Source organism: Aplosporella prunicola, assembly GCF_010093885.1.
Source record: "Aplosporella prunicola CBS 121167 unplaced genomic scaffold K452scaffold_13, whole genome shotgun sequence".
Lineage (NCBI taxonomy): Eukaryota > Fungi > Ascomycota > Dothideomycetes > Botryosphaeriales > Aplosporellaceae > Aplosporella > Aplosporella prunicola.
The window spans coordinates 156,249-174,603 of record NW_022983541.1 but is presented as its reverse complement, the minus strand read 5'-3'; the positions used below and the strand labels follow the sequence as shown (position 1 = coordinate 174,603).

The 18,355-nt window shown below is 52.6% G+C and overlaps 10 protein-coding genes across 10 annotated transcripts; 5 read left to right on the top strand and 5 right to left on the bottom strand.

Moving 5' to 3' along the window:
- Positions 1–798: 798 nt before the first annotated feature.
- Positions 799–2,846, bottom strand: K452DRAFT_351182 (uncharacterized protein; the record flags this gene model as incomplete). Its single annotated transcript, XM_033545702.1, has 7 exons — positions 799–1,623; positions 1,673–1,786; positions 1,833–2,010; positions 2,063–2,458; positions 2,506–2,575; positions 2,624–2,716; positions 2,769–2,846. The coding sequence occupies 7 exons, from the start codon at positions 2,844–2,846 to the stop codon at positions 1,023–1,025; spliced, it is 1,530 nt and encodes a 509-aa protein (XP_033397315.1). The 3' UTR covers positions 799–1,022.
- A 756-nt stretch (positions 2,847–3,602) lies between these two features.
- K452DRAFT_271217 (uncharacterized protein) lies at positions 3,603–5,900 on the top strand (the record flags this gene model as incomplete). Its single annotated transcript, XM_033539026.1, has 3 exons — positions 3,603–3,891; positions 3,941–4,232; positions 4,282–5,900. 3 exons carry the CDS (start codon positions 3,603–3,605, stop codon positions 5,876–5,878), a joined length of 2,178 nt encoding a protein of 725 aa, XP_033397314.1. The 3' UTR covers positions 5,879–5,900.
- A 709-nt stretch (positions 5,901–6,609) lies between these two features.
- Positions 6,610–8,366, top strand: K452DRAFT_333335 (uncharacterized protein; the record flags this gene model as incomplete). The annotated part of the gene is made up of 4 exons (XM_033545171.1): positions 6,610–6,748; positions 6,821–7,299; positions 7,351–8,029; positions 8,098–8,366. The coding sequence occupies 4 exons, from the start codon at positions 6,610–6,612 to the stop codon at positions 8,364–8,366; spliced, it is 1,566 nt and encodes a 521-aa protein (XP_033397313.1).
- Positions 8,303–9,312, bottom strand: K452DRAFT_287552 (uncharacterized protein). The gene has a single exon (XM_033540499.1). It carries the CDS (start codon positions 9,050–9,052, stop codon positions 8,384–8,386), a length of 669 nt encoding a protein of 222 aa, XP_033397312.1. The 5' UTR covers positions 9,053–9,312; the 3' UTR covers positions 8,303–8,383.
- Positions 9,313–10,115: 803 nt separating this feature from the next.
- K452DRAFT_318586 (uncharacterized protein) lies at positions 10,116–11,884 on the top strand (the record flags this gene model as incomplete). Its single annotated transcript, XM_033544171.1, has 4 exons — positions 10,116–10,279; positions 10,327–10,400; positions 10,451–10,780; positions 10,831–11,884. 4 exons carry the CDS (start codon positions 10,116–10,118, stop codon positions 11,844–11,846), a joined length of 1,584 nt encoding a protein of 527 aa, XP_033397311.1. The 3' UTR covers positions 11,847–11,884.
- A 787-nt stretch (positions 11,885–12,671) lies between these two features.
- K452DRAFT_271209 (uncharacterized protein) lies at positions 12,672–13,317 on the top strand (the record flags this gene model as incomplete). The annotated part of the gene is made up of 2 exons (XM_033539025.1): positions 12,672–12,921; positions 13,022–13,317. The coding sequence occupies 2 exons, from the start codon at positions 12,672–12,674 to the stop codon at positions 13,315–13,317; spliced, it is 546 nt and encodes a 181-aa protein (XP_033397310.1).
- A 64-nt stretch (positions 13,318–13,381) lies between these two features.
- Positions 13,382–14,294, bottom strand: K452DRAFT_298296 (uncharacterized protein; the record flags this gene model as incomplete). The annotated part of the gene is made up of 3 exons (XM_033542111.1): positions 13,382–13,452; positions 13,639–14,053; positions 14,166–14,294. The coding sequence occupies 3 exons, from the start codon at positions 14,292–14,294 to the stop codon at positions 13,382–13,384; spliced, it is 615 nt and encodes a 204-aa protein (XP_033397309.1).
- Positions 14,295–14,662: 368 nt separating this feature from the next.
- On the bottom strand, positions 14,663–16,446 carry K452DRAFT_298295 (uncharacterized protein; the record flags this gene model as incomplete). Its single annotated transcript, XM_033542110.1, has 5 exons — positions 14,663–14,710; positions 14,853–15,656; positions 15,713–16,020; positions 16,070–16,357; positions 16,437–16,446. 5 exons carry the CDS (start codon positions 16,444–16,446, stop codon positions 14,663–14,665), a joined length of 1,458 nt encoding a protein of 485 aa, XP_033397308.1.
- A 266-nt stretch (positions 16,447–16,712) lies between these two features.
- K452DRAFT_351176 (uncharacterized protein) lies at positions 16,713–18,026 on the bottom strand (the record flags this gene model as incomplete). Its single annotated transcript, XM_033545701.1, has 3 exons — positions 17,616–18,026; positions 17,166–17,541; positions 16,713–17,064 (listed from the first exon to the last, which is right to left on the bottom strand). The coding sequence occupies exons 1-3, from the start codon at positions 17,827–17,829 to the stop codon at positions 16,713–16,715; spliced, it is 942 nt and encodes a 313-aa protein (XP_033397307.1). The 5' UTR covers positions 17,830–18,026.
- On the top strand, positions 17,607–18,247 carry K452DRAFT_30679 (uncharacterized protein). The gene has a single exon (XM_033543017.1). The coding sequence runs from the start codon at positions 17,890–17,892 to the stop codon at positions 18,214–18,216; it is 327 nt and encodes a 108-aa protein (XP_033397306.1). The 5' UTR covers positions 17,607–17,889; the 3' UTR covers positions 18,217–18,247.
- The last annotated feature ends 108 nt before the right edge of the window (positions 18,248–18,355 follow it).

The window sequence follows — 18,355 nt, the reverse complement described above, 5'->3', positions numbered from 1 at the left end:
GGTGCAGCGACAACATTAATTTCGGTTACATCATTTATAACGCATGCTGCGACAACATCGACTAGGAGTGGCATGACGTGAGAAGTACTGCGAGCAACTGGCTATTTACTAGCTAGAGGAGCTTGGTCTGACTCTCACGACCCGGATGATGCTAGGTATGCCTATGATTTTCCGAACTGGCCACGACCAGCCATGGACGGGGCTTGGCTGCGGTGGGTAGAAGACCGTGAGACGTTAAATGCTACTGACGGTCCTACATACGTAAGGAAGTAACCTACTGTTGCTTAAGGTTTTCAATCCCTTTAACTTTCTAATATTACATAGACACTTTTCGAAATTCACCAAGTAGCATGGAAGTCCTGACAATTTTTCCTAGCACTGCGCCCTCTTGATTGATAAAACATCCTTCGCTTCTACCAAAGCCGTCATTGAAAACGAGCCAGTAAAGAGCGCGCATTTGTCTGGGTCGTTGAGTTATACTACGTCAGCCCAAAGGAGGAAGAGGTAAAATACACTGGACAGATTAACATAAGAGCGGAGCGTATTTTCCATGATCTTTTCCAAATCGTTCATGAAAGTACTCACCGAACTGAAGGCTCACCTCAAGACCAGCAGCAGATGGTATTGGTTACCTAATATAAAAGTTTTAAGGTGAGTTTAACCTGTATTCGTCACGTTCGTCCTACAAAATGCAAGATGATCACTGTTTATTTTCAGGACCATGCAATAAGACGTGGAACTGAGACCATAACTACTAAAGAGTGTAGTATCGTGGATTAGAAAACAGTCAGTCATATAAACCCTGACAACGAAAACCGATTCCAGCAACCACCTGCTTAGAATCTAAGGAGCGCAACAATGTTCATGTTAAAAGGGCTCGGAGGTTTGCATTTGGTCCGCGCTGGCCCACCGTAGCCGACATAAAGTCACTCTACGGCTGAGCGAGACGGCTAGTAGCGCAAAACCTCCGAACAAATGACTGCCGAATCTTCCTCCACAGTAGCTCGCCATCCCGCATATATCTACCGGACCTTCTTTGCGCGAACAAACAGCTCATAATCCGTATAAATGAGACTACTGCCAGCATCCCTTTCCCAAACAAAGTTCTTGTTCAGTAACTCAAGATCATATCTCCAAAACAGCCGGGCCAGAATCAGCCTGATGCTATTCTGGGCCATATTCCTGCCAATACATGCTCTGCTTCCGATAAGGAATGGCCGATAGGCAAGCCGTTTGTCACCTTCAAAGCTGGTTTCCCGTCCGTTGTTGATCCATCTCTCAGGATGGAATGCAGACGGATTATGGAAATACTCTTCTGAGCGCTGGATGCTGTAGAGGTCCGCGGAAACCAATGTTCCGGCGGGAACTCTTATTTCTCCTATGAAACAATCCGGAGCCGTACGTTGGGCCGTCTTGCCGTTGGCTGGTGGCAGCAAGCGCAGAGTCTCGTGGACGCACGCATTTAGCAGCGGCAAGCGGAGAAGCTGCTTACCGGTTATCTCGGATTCCTCGGTGAATCCAGAACGAATTTCATGGCAGAGCTGGTTATAAACACCCGGATGACCGAGGATATGGTAAAGTGTTGCAACAAGAGTTGTCGCAGTAGTCTGGTAGCCAGCCAGTCTTCTGGCTTGTCAGTGCTTGGGTGAAAACAGTGGATGAGACTACTAACGTAAGACCCATGGCGTTGCTGAAAAGAGCATCTGCATTCAAAGAAAGCCCTTGCTTCTCGCTGCTCATGATCGCCGTAAGGAAATCCTCTCTGCCATCCTGTCGCTCCATGCAACTACGGGCCCGTCAGCGATTGATCGAGCGAGATTGGGTCTGCTTACTCTCGCAGCCTAGTCGATGGTACAAGTTTCGAGAGCTGAGATTGAAATGGCAAGGCTGAAATTAGCGAGCTGATGCTCTGAAGAAGCTCAGGCACTCCGGGTAAGGTCGTCAGGTAGCTGAGAAGTTCTACCATTGGCATTGTGCTTTTCCCCAGCTCTTTCAGGGCTTCATATACGGCTACAGGACTTAGTTAGTCTTCATTAACTATTACAAGCAACTGCTTACTTACGCTTTTTACCAGACATCAGCGGTTCTCCAAATGACAAGTCGCCGATGATTTCCCAAAACATTGTTTCCAGGGTCAAAGTCAGGTTTATCGTCTTCCCATTTCTACAGTCGCTCTCAAGCTGAACAAACGCTTGATCGATGTGCTGGTTCTGGATTGGTTCCTGTTTCGCGAATGCTTCGGGAGTGAAAGCCTGCTGAATGGTGCGATGCAGTTTCTTGTGCAAGGCCGGATCAGGAATTGTGATCAGTGTAGGAGCATTCAACACCAGATCAGAGAAAAGCGTTAAAAAGGTCCCCTTTTTAGAGAAACGCCCATCTTCTTGTTTGGCATAGATTGCTGTTTCGGCCTCGAGTGTTGCAAAGGACACTTCATTCGGACCAATCCTAACGGCCGGTCCTATATCTCGTCAGAACCGTCTTCGGGAAGAATATGATTGAACCTACCATATTTCTGGTGAAGCTCTTGAAGCTCAGAGTTAAATCGTCTGCGGTACAGAGCTCTCATTGCCCATAGCTACAGACGTCAGCGCCGCCACGATACTTGGATTACCGACGAGCTTACTGGAGAAGTTTTGGCCACAAATGGTCCCGGAATATGAGCGATAGGGTGCAGAAAGCAGTTGTAGGCCACAAACAATATGAAGAAAAGTAGCGACTATAGGTTTCATGTGAGGATCTGTTCACGATGCTGCCTTGAGGCTACTTACAGTTATTACAGTAGTGATCAGGACCAATTCCACATCCCAATCAATCAATGGGTTGCGTAACGGCCAGAATCCGAACATTTTTGCACGCGTTTACAAGTATGCTCCAAAGGCTAAGCGTTATTGACAAAAAAATCTCTTGGAGTGTAGGGGAAATGGTTGCTCAAGCGAAGCATTCCAGTTTCGCCCCCACTGACATAACGCTAAATCCTGCAGCATCACCCACTTTTTGCATGCACAAGATCGCACATACATACTTGATAAGGTAGTGTGAAGGCTTACGTGCATTCTTTTTCTTGTGCAGTCTCCACGTGGGGGGTGGTGGGGATGACTCAGCCACGGTCTAGAATTTACAAGAGGACAGTGCATTGCATGTTGCATGGATGCAGTGGACTCTTCAATCAGGCAAAAATATGATAAGCAACGCATGTCATCAATCAGTAAGCCTGACGACAGTGGATTAACCGTCGATTTGGTATTACCCGTCTCATAAATCCTTTAGCGATCGAACAAATCACTCAACGTGGGGCATGGCAGATCACTTACAGGGTCTACGGGTAGCCCTACTCCGAGCAACACTTCAGGCCTGGTTCAGCGCCACGTACGTGGTATACCAATATCATCCGGTGATTCCCGGTGGGAAAAAAGGTATGATACCATCCCGAGGGCTGAATGGCAAGATATTGGCGTTGATAGCGCGGATCTGGTCTTAACCCCAGAGTCCGGGTCGCTTAAAAGTAGAGATTAGAAGATACTGTGCCATGCTGTTGGGGAGACTTAAAGCCATCCACCGGAAGCATCTTACCTGGCGCACGCTGAAAACACCAAAAAAGCACCATGGAAACTCCGTTTGAACGGTCATTGCCAGTTTCGCCTGAAGAGGCACAGAAAACGGGGTCTTTCACGACATTACCTATTAGGAGACATCAACGCAATGACCTGGCAGATGCAGCATCGTACCGTTTTATCAAAGACTGGGCCACTCATGTTGGCGATGGCAGAGAAAAAAAGACTCATTTCTCTTTTTCTCCCGTCGGCAATTGGTCCGCTCTGATTTATCCAGAGGCAATCCCAGAAAGATTGGGCATTTTGACCTATCTTTCTGATTTGGGTTTGATTCATGACGGTATGTCAATCTATCATTGAACATGAACTTTTGCTAACCTTTGATGAAGATGCTGGCGAAGAGCTGAGCGTAGAGGAAGCCCAGGTTGAACACGATGATCTTCATGCAGCGCTGGATCCCAATGACAGACGTGAACTCGCAGCCAGTTCAAAAGCCATGAAAATGAAGAAACTTGTTTCGCAATGCATGTTAGAGTGCATCACCCTGGACCGCGAATTGGGGTTGCAAATGCTGGCGGCATTTCGCGATCTCTGGCTCGCAATCAGCGAGAAAGATAGCGACAAAGAGGCACAAACCTTGGAAGAATACTTCCAACAACGCCGTGACAATGGCGGGATGCTGTAAGTAGCTTTTGATTAATGTTCTAATCGACACTAACAGATTGCACAGAGTATTTTGGCCTATGCTCCAGTTCAGTATGGCGCTGCACATGTCAAAAGATGATCACGTTCTTGTAAAGCCAGCTATTGACGCTGCTACGGAAGGCCTTTTATTGGCCAATGACTGGTTTAGCTGGGAACGGGAAGTTCGGGAGCTACAATCTGGAAAGTCTCAAAGAATAGTCAGTGCAGTGGAACTCCTAATCCGGACCAAAGGACTTTCGACAGAACAAGCAAAAGATGCAGTCAAGGACATGATCATCACCGCGGAGCGTAACTACTGCCTGCGAAGGGATGAACTTTACCGAACACATCCGGGCATCTCTACTCACATAAAGAAGTGGATCGATTGCGCGGGTTTGGCCGTCTCCGGAAACCACTTCTGGTGTTCAGCTTGTCCAAGACAAAACGCATGGCGAAGCGAACATCTCGAAGATCATGGAAAAAAGTCCGAGCGAGCAGTTATCAACAATAAAAGGCTCTGTGTCACCCCGGAGCCTGAAGCATCCAACAAGAGGACGAGGAAGGACTCAGGTGCCTCAGAGCCTTCAGCTGTGATGCCGGAACCGAAGACACCATTTACACCGGTTTCACCATCCACTAAGCTTGCGATGGAGGTTGATCACTCCAGTCCTTCCCATCGCGTGTGCCAGTATCCGGCTTACAAGCCATCGAGCCTAGCTATAAAAGCACCGTCGACATATATTTCAAGCATGCCGTCGAAGGGGGTGCGCAGCACGCTCATCGAGGCTCTCAACACTTGGCTCCATGTTCCGCCTGGGCCTCTCAAAACCATCATGTCTGTGGTTAATAACCTCCATAATGCTTCACTTATTCTCGATGACATTGAAGACAACTCTCCCTTGCGAAGGGGCAAGCCAGCCGCACATGCTATATTTGGCCAAGCCCAGGCAATCAACAGTGCAAACTTCATGTTTGTTCAAGCAACCCAAGATGCAGCGAAGAAATTTAGCGCGGAAGGGTTGACGGCTTTGCTAGAAGAGCTTGAAGGGCTCTACCTTGGCCAATCATGGGACCTCTACTACAAGTACAACCTCATTTGCCCAACAGAAGTCGAGTATATCAACATGGTCGATCACAAGACTGGTGGTATGTTTAAGATGCTTCTCCGGCTGATGCAGGCCGAGAGCGCGCTGGTAGACACGTCGGTTCTCCCGAGCTTTGAGAAGTTGACCCTTTTGTTTGGGCGTTTCTTTCAAATCCGGGACGACTACATGAATTTCGGAGACTATGCTGCAAGCAAGGGCTTCTGCGAAGATTTGGATGAAGGCAAGTTCTCCTTTCCGATTGTCTATTGCTTGGAGAACCATCCGGAATACCGCGGCCATATTCTTGGAATTTTCCGGCAGCGTCCTACTGCGGCCACAAACGTCCCTTGTTCGCTGTCCAAGGAAAGCAAACAGCATTTGATGGAATGTTTGAAAAAGAGTGAGGCATTCAGTGAGACGCTCGAATGTCTGATGGATATGGAACGAGAGCTTGAATCGGAGATAGAAAGGTTGGAGCATCAGACTGGAGAGACAAATCCGCTTCTGCGGCTTTGCCTTGCCCGTTTGAGCATGAAAGGAACAGTGGAGATACGGTAGATAGAACGTATTTCATTAGTGGAGTTTTTATTGATATCATTCCATTGCATACAATCTTCAAACTTTAGCATGCAATGAACCCGCTTCCAATATCCTACCTACGTAAAAGCAACAGTGTGCATAAAACGAATTTTTTTCGATGGTCTAGTTTCCCTTACATGCATAATCACAGCTCACAGAATTGCTCGGTTGGAGCCTCAGAACGGCCTATTTGTTTTACGACTAGTTTATGCACTTCCTCCTTTTGGTTATGACCGCAGTTAAAGCGCCGACTGGTGTCTCACTAAGCATTTAGCCGAGCACGGCAATGAGATATTCGACATACCATTGAGTTATTTGTCATCGATAAGACACAGCTCTCCAACGGATGAATAGTGTTATGTCTTTGAAAATTCTTCCGTGGCGCAATGGGACATCTATCAGCCCCCACGGTAAGAATGGGGGACCCCCGCATAGGGCGGGATCATATGTATCGTGATCATAGATCTCAGACCGGGCGATCTGGTGGTGGGGAAAAAGCGGGTCACTCAAGCACCCATCGATCGACAAGGGACTTCCCCGTTTTGGACCCCACGATGCAACACACGCCACCGGTATTAGCCCTGGAGATTGCCTGTATGCTGCTCTCCGTTGTAATAAATGACGGTAGGTTGTAGGAAGACAAGTTCTCCTATCTCTAGCTTTTGTCCGCCTGATCATTGCTGACAGGAGAAGACATCATTCGAGAAATCATGTTTCTCCGTCCTTCTTCTTGCTCCACTTTACTACTTTGCCTCGGGCAAACGGTATCTCAGCAGGTTGAGGCCAATACAGCCTCTTGCGAAAATGCGGTGAGATTATTATTATCTCATGATTTAGGTTTATCTTTGTGTCAGTTCTGACTTACGTAGTGTAATTTCTTGCGAGACAAGCAACTCCTCGGGGCGACATCGAGGCTCCCAGCTCTAGACAATAGTCAACTGCCGGATTTTCAACAGGACTTATTGCTTTCAGACAGTGAGAGCTCTCGCCCACTGTTCTGGGCGCAGCAGCAATCATCTACACAGCCTGCTTGTTACGTCCGGGCGTCATCAAAAGAAGACATCGTCTCTGTTCTCTCCGCATCACGCGATTCAGGCTGCCCATTTGCCGTCCGAGGCGGTGGCCACTCTGACATCTATGGCGCCAGCAACAGCCCTGGTGGCATTACTATTGATCTTTCCGGCCTAAATGAGATTGAGATAGTGGAAAGTGAAAATCTTGCAAGAGTTGGAGCTGGTTTGACTTGGGGAACTGTTTACTCAGAGCTCGAAAAAAGAAACTTGACTGTCGTTGGCGGTAGGCTTACCAGTGTTGGTGTCGGTGGTCTCACACTGGGTGGAGGTCTCAGTCATTTCTCGGGGATGCATGGCTGGGCTTGCGACAATGTCAAAAGCTTTGAGGTATGCCCAAATCCATCCCATCATCTCTCTTGCAATGCTGAGCCACCGTAGATTGTATTGGCCAACGGCAGTGTTATCGAAGCCTCAGCGTCCACACATCCGGATCTTCACCGTGCCTTGCGCGGCGGAGGTAACAATTTCGGCGTCGTCACACGATTTGACCTCACCACTTACAAGCAGGGCCCGATGTGGGGAGGTCTTCATGTTTGGCCATACCAGCCTCAAGTGACCAGCGCCATCACATCCGCCTTCTTGGATTTCGCGCACGAAAGTCCATCAGATCCACATGTGTCAGTTTTTGCTGGCTTAGGATACAAAATGGGTCTTTTTGCGTGGGCTGCAGGATTGTACGACTCCTTGGGACGAGAACAAGCTCCTATTTTTGAGAGGTTTGTGGACAATGAGGAGACCATTGGCACCACGAAGATGATGACAACAGCCCGAATTACATCACTATCTGACCTTGCGGACGAGCTGGACAAGTCTGAACCGGCCGGTATTCGTAGCAGATTCACTACCGCGACATTCAAAGCAGACAAGGAGCTACTTCAGTTGATGGTAGATGTCTTTGTTCACGAGGTAAATAAAGCTTTAGACGATGGCCTCAAGGAGGATGAGCGCTTTGCCCCAATGCTTGGAATCCAGCCACTCACCCGAAACTTTCTGGAAGAAAGTCAGAAAAATGGTGGAAACGTGATGGGGCTCGATGTCGAGGATGCGCCAATGATCGGTATTTTTCCCTTGCTTTGAAGTACTTCCCCCGAAAGGACATACTATGCTAACGCCTAACTCTGATAGTTTGTTCCTTTGGCTGGGAATGGTCAAGGGAGTCGGATGACGAAGTGGTGATCCGCGGGATCAAGGCCGTCCATGATCAGTCGGTCGTCGCGGCAAAGCAGCGAGGGCTTTACCGCCCGTTCAAATACATGAACTATGCTGCTGCAGATCAAGATCCGATAAGGAGTTACGGGTCAGAAAGCGTTGCATTTTTGAAGAAGGTCAAGCAGTTTTATGATCCTGAAGGAGTATTTTCAAAGCTTGTTCCTGGTGGCTTCAAGATTTTTTAAGGTGACTACGAACATCTTTAAACCAATAGATCGAGAAACAACGACGTGACCGAAGAAGAGAAAACGGGAAAAGCTCTGACCAAGTTGTACCAGATAGACTCGTCAATGAAACCAGTAGCAGAGTATGTTAAGACACTAAACGTCCATAAGTACCCAAGAATATGCCAATTTTGCGATTTGCAGCCGAATCGTGATTTAGCAAAATGGAGGACATAGTCTTCCAATAAAAGGGCGTTTGGTTGGACAGCGAAAAAGACGCAAGTGCCATAAAAGCCCGCTGTTGGTACAGTCATTTTGGCGGCACCATAATGGTAAAGCCCTGAAAGAAGGAATGCAGTATACGACTGGATATGGCGAGAAAGCAAGGAGCCTTTTGAAGCGCGTAAGACGTCTCGCGCCAGGTACTGGCCGGGCATCTGTAAAGCTCTTCGAAAGTTCTGATGCCAGGTACGGCCCCAGAACCTCCCTAAGGTGTAGCAGTTTGCCCAATGCCCCATCAGCGGGTGGAGAGTCTCGATACGGTTCCAGAATAGCCCGGTAGCGGTTCCCACGACGCAGAGGACGTGGTATCCAATATCCATTAACGTGATTGTAGATGCGGCCCATGAGATAACGGCAAGGCTGCGACGTATTACGTCAAGGTCCCATAGCGACGTGCTTCCGCTTTGTGTAAAACGTAAAACCATCGTTGCGCTTATGTCGTGGATGATATATTCTCGTCCAATGCGACATATCAGAAGGAGCAGTACTTCTGTCTTTGATGATTCCTGAGACGGTGCTGGGGGGAGATGTGGAATGCGCCAATTCCACCCTATCCCGCGAGTAGAGAAGCTATTGTCAAATACCCAGTGTACCTTTTTGAGAGTTGACAGTTCATGGTATCTTCGAAAACGTGTTGATGAAGGATTCGTCTTACGGACGTCTCTTCTGCTTTCATTGGGCTTCGATGTTTCCCACCAGTGCTCAGTGTATGGATCGCAAAGCACGAGGAAATTGAAGTTTACTAGGCTGACATACACTACTAGTCACATACTCAGTAAGAGGCCACCGTCATTGAGATCTCTCCTAAACATACCGGTACCGAACACGTAGTTTTTGGCTGCATCTTGTCCGAACGGAAAGTGCGACACCACGAAAAATATAAGACCGAACAAAGGAAGCAATAGCAAGAAACGGTAAGATCTAGGAATTTGGGCGGCGATGAGGAGAATCAATGGTGTGAGTAGCCATATGACAGCCACGAAGTCGGAGCGCTCAGAAGCCATGGTGGTTACTGACTTTGGTGAAAGTTGACCAAGTCTTCAGATGTCCGATCGCTCAAGGTTTTGCACGTGGAGGGCTTTGTTCGTTCTTGCAAGGTAACGCGCTGACGTCTGCGCCCCAACGGAAAATGAGCTTTGGCGGTCACAATCCCTGCTTGAGAGTGCCCATCTTCACCCCACTGTTGGGTTGACTTGCATTCTGCATAATGATTACATGCTACAGATGCATCTTATCTGCATTATTGCCGCAACAAAGAAACAGGGCAGTGCACTACCCCACATCCACTGCATTGGTGCATCATACTACGTGGTATATCTGTCCCCCACAAGCGCCCGTGTCGATCTTCACCGTAAAAGGAAGGTTGGCGATCTGTAAGCATGGGGGCGAATAAGCAAATAGTTCTTTCCGATAACAATGCCGCGCGCCATAAGGGACGGCATGCTCTTCTAAAAATTGAGTAATTTGAAAAAGTGACTGCCAATTACAATGGCGTTCATTGTTGACGTTGTGGAAACGCTAAAGCCGTCTTTGACGGTGACCTCTGTCTCGGTTCTCTTGGTCTTGTATCTCTGCTATTTGACCGTCTACCGTCTCTTTCTGAGCCCAATAGCCAGATTCCCTGGACCCAAGCTTGCTGCCTGGACATATTGGTACGTCTTGCGTTCTCCAGTCCAACCATTTATTAATCGAAAATCAGGTACGAATACTGGTACGACGTTGTTGCCGAACCTGAATATACCTTCAAGATTGGCCGACTGCACAAGCAATATGGTCAGTTGAAAATTCAAATAATTACGAGCAAGTATGTTAACATAAACCAGGGCCAATTCTCCGTATCAACCCCGATGAGATCCATATCTGCGACCCCGATTTCTATGACACGATCTATGCTGGCAGTGGACGCAAGCGCGACAAATGGGACTGGATCACCAAGTCTTTTGGCGTAGATGAAAGCCTGATTGGGACACTTGATCACGATGAGCACCGTATACGCAGGGCTTCACTCGCTCCCTATTTCTCTAAGCAAAGCGTCCGATCCCTGCAGCCCTTGATCGATCGGAATGCATCTATCTTGATGCAGCGGATTCGACAATTCGCCGAGTCGAAGGAAGAGCTAAACTTAAACGTGGCATTTGCCGCATTGACAAACGGTAAGTCGAAACGTCTTTAAAACGGTTTTGTATACTGATTTCAGTGTCAGACATCATCATGGACTATGCTTTTGGAAGGAGTGATCATCGCCTCGAAGCCTCAGACTTTGATCCATCTTTCCAAGATGCGATGCTTAAAGGTGGCAAGGCAGGGCACATTATGAAGCATTTCCCCTTCGTTATGGATATGCTCCGCAAGCTGCCCGACTCCCTTCTATTCAAGCTGAGTCCCGAGATGGGAGCGTATGCTCAACTGCAGACTAGCATCAAGCAACAAGTCGCCGAGATACAGAGTGCGCACCAGCTCCACGCGTACGACAAAACTAATCGCACGATATTCCACGAGATTCTCAACAGCAAACTCAGCGAGTACGACAAGTCGACGGATCGGCTTTGGCAGGAGGGAGAAGTGGTCGTGGCGGCCGGCACAATCACAACCGCGTGGGCATTATCAGTTTCGACGTACTTCACACTCGCCACGCCTTCCATTCTCACGCAACTCAAGCGAGAACTGGAGACTGCGATTCCGGATCCCTCGCAGCCACTCAACCTCGTAGTGCTAGAGCAACTGCCGTTCCTAACAGGCGTCGTGCAGGAGGGTGTGCGCCTCAGCCACGCCATCTCGCACCGTCTGCACCGGATTTGCCCCGATGAGACCCTTCACTACAACGATGGCAAGAAGGAGTGGCTTATCCCGGCAGGAACGCCGTTGAGCATGACGAGCAATCTGGTGCACCATGACAAACGCATCTTCCCGGACTCCCATGCCTTCAAGCCCGAGCGCTGGATCGAGAATCCGCGTCTCGACAGGTACCTTGTGTCTTTTGGGAAGGGCGGCAGAGCCTGTCTCGGTATCAATCTGGCGTATGCAGAGCTGTATCTGACACTCGCCACACTATTCCGGAGTTACGGCTCTGTTGATGTCCAGGGAAAGGATGATGTCGGTGTTTTGGTGCTTTATGAAACAACTGCGGCAGATCTAGTCATCACGAGCGACGAGGTGGCACCAGTGATGGCGGAGGACTCAAGGGGGTTGAGGATTAAAGTTTTGGCTCGGGGAGAGTGAAAAAAGGTGATACGAGATGTTTTTTTTTTTTTTTTTTTTTTTGACCATAACATGAGGATATTTATTGAAATTGTTAGTGTGTTAGAGGTTTTTGTTTTGTTTTGTTGTTCAATGATGTAGAGTTTCCAATTCTTAGGTGTAGATGCAGACGATTGCCAGGACTATAGTAGAAAGACAAATAGTTGAATCTGACATTGCTGAAACTCAAGCAGAAACAGTGTGGATACCTTGATTTTTCTCTTCTTCTGTCTGATCTGTGCGACATTTCGTAGCAACAGGAGTATGACCCGGAAAAGGTGAAATCTCCGGCAGAGGCGCATCAGCAGGGTTCTCTTAGATCTTTTTAAACGTATATATTATATATTAGTATTAGAATAAAGTCTAATATTTCCTATAAAAGCTTTTACACTATTATAAGGGTTTATTATTCAATAGTTTATTTTGATTAACGCCCGTACATAGTTAAAGCTCACTGCTTAAAAAAGCAATATACCTAGCGCCACCGCTATATCCGCTATAGACTCCCCTCTCTCACCCTTCAACAACACATGTCGCAACAGCCAAAGCCAAAGCAAGACGCAACGAGGCACGCGTCCCGCACCTAGCGCTCGCAGGCAGCAGGCACGACCGGCACGACCGGCACGCGCCCGACCACGAAACGCCCACGCCGCCGTAACCGCATTCCCACACCGCGGTCTGCAACACCGCGACGCCATGACTCACATTCATTCTTGTACATATACATACACCTTCCACCACCACGCACACACACGCACACAAAACCCTCACTTTCCATCACACCACCACAACACAACCACCACAAGCATGCCCCCCCTCTTCTTCCACAAACCCACCTCCCCCTACGGCTTCCTCTGCCAATGGCACTGCGCGCCCTTCACGGACAACGCCACCGCCGCCACCTTCAGCAGCGCCGAGCAGTACATGATGTACCGCAAAGCGGCCCTCTTCAACGACAGCGGCAGCCAGGCCGCGATCCTGCGCACGCACGAGCCGCGCAAGCAGAAGAGCCTGGGGCGGAAAGTACAAGGCTTCGACGCCGACAAGTGGGACGAGGGTGTGTGCGTGACGTCAGACTCAGAACCCCCTCTTTTGTTGTTGTTATTGTTATTGGCGGTGGTGGTGGTGTAGCGTTACTAATGGTTAATGGGATGTAGTCAAGCTCGCGGTCGTCGAACAAGGCAACCTCCTCAGATTCAGCCAGAACCCCAGTCTACGGGCCGAGTTGCTGGCGACAGGCGGCCGTGAGCTCGTCGAAGCATCGCCCTTCGACCGCGTCTGGGGCATCGGGTTCGGCGTGCACGAAGCCCTGTCCGTTAAACGTGAGGAGTGGGGCCAGAACCTGCTTGGGGAGGCGCTGATGCGGGTGAGGGAGAGGCTTGGGAGGGAGGAGAGGAAGGAGTTAGAGAAGGAGGAGAGGGGGGAGGGGGATAGAGAGGGGGAGGAGGAGTAGGAGCAGGGCTGAGCGTGGGGGGACTCGGGAGTGCTTGGTTGGTTTAGGGTTTAAGCTTTGCGCTTTAAGCTTTGGCGGGGGCCTGGGGAAGGAGGCGGGTGAGGAAGTGCGGGTTCGGACTGCTGTGCTTTAGGTCTGTAGGATAGGTTTGCTGTAATTCGTGTTAGCTATTTCTCTAACCGTCCATCTCGATCCCTCACGCCCACCAACCCCCCAACCAACCCCACCACCCCCTCCCCCCCTCAACCCGCCCCACAACAAACGTCCGCCACTCCCACGCCCGCATATACCACCCCCCCGTCTCGCAGCGCCAAGCCTCACTGTCCGGAAAAGGCCCTTGGGGCAAAAACCTCAACCGCAGCGCAAAAACGCCCTGCTCAAACGACTGCCTCTGCCACCCCCACCCCCACAGCCCCCGCGCCTTTGGCTCGCTCCCCGCCGCGAAGCTGCCCTTCTCGAGAACGCAGCTAAACGTGCGAGGCGCGAAGGCTGCGGGCAGGAGCTGCGCGGCGGCGTGCGCGTCGGGCTGGCCGTCGTAGCCCCGTGCGAAATACGCACAGTACTCCGGCACACAGCGCGGGAGCAGCGTCATCTCGATCGCAAACTCCGCAACCTCGCCCCTCGCCCGCTTAGTGTGCGTTGCTTTTGCTTTTTCTTTTTCCGTGTCCGGGTTGCTGACGAGGCGCCACATCAGTTCCAAGGCGAGAAAACCGCGCTGGTCGCCGCAAAGGTGGAGCTGAGTTGTAAAGCAAGTGTTAATGCGGGTGTTTGTACGGCGGAGGGAGGGCGTGTGGGGTCTAGGAGGGGAAGGGAAGAGGGGAGAGCGACGAGGGTAAGGAGGTGCGTACCTCACCACCACCATTGTGCCGAAAGCGCAAACGCTGCTCCCCGCCGTCGAAGCTCCAGTCACGGCCGCAGAGAAGGGCGGGGAGCGTCTCCTCAGCCGTCAAAACATCTTTTATCGGAGGGCTGGTCATGCTTGCGTTGCGCTATAGGCGTTGGTGTTGGCATTGGGTGCATGCGGTCTTGGGTGGTGGTTTATATTAGGTGGCCAGGGCAGGCAGCAGCGTTACGTTGTGTACGTGTATACGAGCTTACGCGCTACGCACTACGCAGCCACTGGGACGGTGCTTGAGTTCTTGTTTGAGTTGCCAAGGCTGCGTGTAAGCGTATACTACTAATATTGTTGATTATATTTGCTTAAAGGCTCGCACCTCTTTCCTCACCTTGCTTGCGCGCGCGCTCTTGTGCGCCACCATCCACGCGAATGCAGCACCGCGAGCGTCTTGGCCAGATACTCGCCCCGGGTCGCTCCGCACCTTAGCGCAGCGGTGGCGCGACCACGTCAATAGAACAGATAGGCGTGCTGCCGCTCCAGCATCTCCGAGCATGTCTGCCAGCGTTAGCGTCTGCGTTAGGTAGCATCTCACCCATACAAACAACCAAGGACACAACAACATCAACGCAACGAAGAGCAGAAGACGAAGCAGGGAAACCGTAGCACGGAGAAAAAGAAAAAGAAGAAGCACACTCACAAACTCCATCCACGGCACATTGCGCGCCTCCGCCCCACCCACCCTCAGCGCGACGCCCTCCCCCTCCCCCCGCCGCTCCGCCCACACCCTTTCCAACAGCTCCATCATCGCCCCATGCTGGCACCCCGTCTCGCGCCTAATATGCTCAATGCACAGCCTTACATAGTGCATCTGGTGGGCACTGTCCGTATCCGCGCCCGCCATAAACAGCGGAAACAGCAGACGCTTGAACAATACCGAGCGCCAGGGCACCTCGGCCGCCGCGTCCAGAATCGCTGCCACCGACGCGCGCACCCGCGCATCCGTGCACGGCACCGCGAACGGGTCCGGGAAGCGCAGGACGCGCAGGAGGCAGGCGTGGCGGAACGCGTGCGCGAGCACGCCCCACGCCGCGTCGGCTGTCGGGTACGCGGCGGCGGCGGCGTCGCGCTCGGCGTCCCAGGCGCGGAACCATGCCTCTGCGGCCGCGAGCTCGGCTTTGAACACCTCCCCGTCTAGCAATCCCAGCTTGTACTGTTTCCCCAGCGCGAGCACCTCGCCGATGCGCACGAACATGGCGGTAGGGCAGCCGGCGAGCGTCTCGAGGCCGAGGTCGTGAGCGTCGCGCACGCGCAGGCGCACCGCCGGCGAGAAGGCGAGTTTTTCGGCGCCGCTGAAGCTGCGGATGAGGTCGAGCCAGGAGAGGGCGGCGAGGAGGAAGGTCAGGAAGGGCGAGAGCGGCGTGGTGCGCGCGGCGATTTTGTCGCACAGCGCGGCGGCGCCTGTGAGGTGCGTCCCGTGTGCTGAGATGCCTGTTTCTGTGATCTGAGGGGAAGGGTTAGCTGAGATGGGAAGTACCTAGGGGGGGTTGGAGAGATTACGTCGTGCAATATCAGCAGGAGGACAAGCACGAGCGTGACTTCCTCCTTGAAGGCGTCCAGGCCGACTACTTCCTCCTCGAGAATCAGCGCACTGAGAGCTTGTAGGGCGGCGAGGCGATGCTCGAGAGCGATGGTTTCGTTGGCGGGGCTGGCATCGCGGCCAGAGGAGACGAGATGGCAGGCCGAGAGGGCGAGGACGCAGTGCAGCACACCGAGGTGGTGGTGCGCGAGCGGGAGAATGTAGGTGCGGAAGGGATTCTGCACGCCGGGGCATGCGATGATTTGCGCGTCGCAGAGGTACGTCTCGACTGGCGGCAGATTAACATTCTGATGCCGTTGGAGAGTGGGCGTACGTACAATGCGCAAGCAGCCGTCCCGCGTACGGCGTCGCCGCTATGTCTGCATGCGATGCCGACGATTCTCTCTCGTGGGGCGCCAGCCCCGAGCTCGCCTCGTGCGACGACGGCGGTAGCGACGGCTCCTCCTCCAGCACCCTCAGGCTTTTCGGATCTCGCTCATAAAGACAAAACTGAAAGCGCGGCGGGTATCCCTCGCAGTGCAAGCCCTTCACTCGGCAGCGATTGCAGACGGGGCGGGCACGGTCACAGCGGCGGCATTTTTTGCGACAGGTGCCGCAGGCGGGGTCTGCGGCGTTGCGTACATTACGTTAGGTGAGACGGGACGCGGAGGCGGGCGGCTTGGGACTGCGGGACGCACCACTGACCTGTGCGCATGGCGGTTAGTTTGGGCATGTTGTTGTGCTGTGGTAATGGAGTGGGGAGGATGGTGAGACAGCGGGTGAGACTGAGACATGGAGCGGGACGCGGGGCGGGGCGGGACGGAGCGACGGGGTTGATCTCCCGCTCCACGCTTGATGAATGATCATCGCATCACGGGCAGTGCATCGCATCAAATCCCCATGTTTCATTCCATGCTTCATTCATCCTCCATCGCCCTAACTACCTAAACAACAGTCCCCCACACGCACACCCCCCCCCCCCTAAAAGTCCCTCCCACCCCCCACCCCCTTCAACTCCGGCCTCAGCACGAAAATCGGGTCCAACTCCTCCACATTCCCACACGCAGGCTCGCTCATCGAGTAGCCCATAAACTCCTGCGTGGCGCGGTCATAGCCCCTCGCGACGTCCATCGGCACAGCCAGGAACTGGTTCTCCTCCTGGCGCAAGTAGCCGCGCGTCGCGAACGTGGCGAAGACGAGGCGCTGCTCGTCGGGGGTGCGGTTGTGCCCGCCGCCGTGGAACGCCGACGCCAGCATGATGAATGCGTCGCCGGGGGACATGCGTGCGTGGATGCAGTCGGTGGGGGAGGGCGGGGTGGTGCGGTCGGTGCCCCTGGGGGGAGAGGTTAACTACGGGCTGGCTAGGCGCGGCCTTGTCTTTATTCCGTTCTTTGCGTGCGTAAAGCAGGAGTATAGGTATCGAAGGTGGCTTACCACAGATGGCTCCGCGGGATAAACATCGTCCCCCCATTCTCCCGCGTAACCTCCGAGCCCGCCACAAACATCCCAACAGCGCTCTCACGGTTCCGATCGCGCTCATCGTCCCACTCCGCGATCTCGGCATGCTGGTTATGCGCAATATAGTCGTCGCGGTGCAGGGGCTGTGCCTTGCCCCCGGGCCCTATGCGCATCGCAACCGCCGAGTGGACGTACGGCTTCGAGACTGATTCTTTTTTGTGGTCGCCCCACCAGAACACGGAGCGCGTGGTGAGGAAGTGCGCGACGACGGCTTGGTACAGCGGGTGCATGAGCTGCGTGCGCGTGTACGTGGGGCTGCGCGCGACGAGCGAGGGCGCGCGCTGCGTCTCTTCTGTTGTTGTTGGGGGCGTCAGTATGGGCGTGCTTGCGCTTTGGTGTTTGGAGGGTTGGGTTCCGGCAGCGTACTAGGGAAGAACTCCCCCTCCCACGCCTCGTCCCCGTCCAGCCGCTCGCGCACCTCCTCATACGCCCTAGCGACGTCCGCGCGCGCAACCAGCTTCTCGACAAACACGCCCCCGTCGCGCTTCAGCAGGTAGAGGATATCGTCGAGCGGGGCGTCGGCCGGCACGCGCTGCACTTCTGGGCCGTAGGCCTTGCTTGGGAGCGTGTGGATCGCCATGGCTGGATATCGCTTAATGTTTTCGTTGGAGTAGGTTGCTGTGACGATGCCTGGAGAGTCATGCCTGCGCGTCACGGCGGCGCCTTATTTATACCTACCCACCGCCGAAGACGAGGTGGACGGACATGCAGCCCTGCACGTGGCCATGCCACTTTCTTCTGTAAGGCTGCGCCCGTTGCCCGCTTGGAGCGAATCGCCGTCGTGGTTGAGGCGCGCTGCGGCGCGATGGCGTCGAGGTGGGGTGGAGCGGCTGGGAGTGCTGCTGTTTTGGGCTTAGTGCTCCGTGTGCGCTGCTTAGCTTCGTTGCCGGATTCGGTAGTGCATCCAGCTGCAGTGCAGTGTTGGACCGTTGGTTGCCTGTTTGGACTCGGAATACCGCACCTGTAAAGCTATAGGGACGTACTTCTGTAACACTCTCTTATTTGTCTCCTTTTACTTGATGCGCGAATATTATCAGGCTTTGTCTGTCCAGAAAAGAAGGAGCCTGTTGGGAGAGGGTTGCTACAAAACAGCACGGATCCGGCTG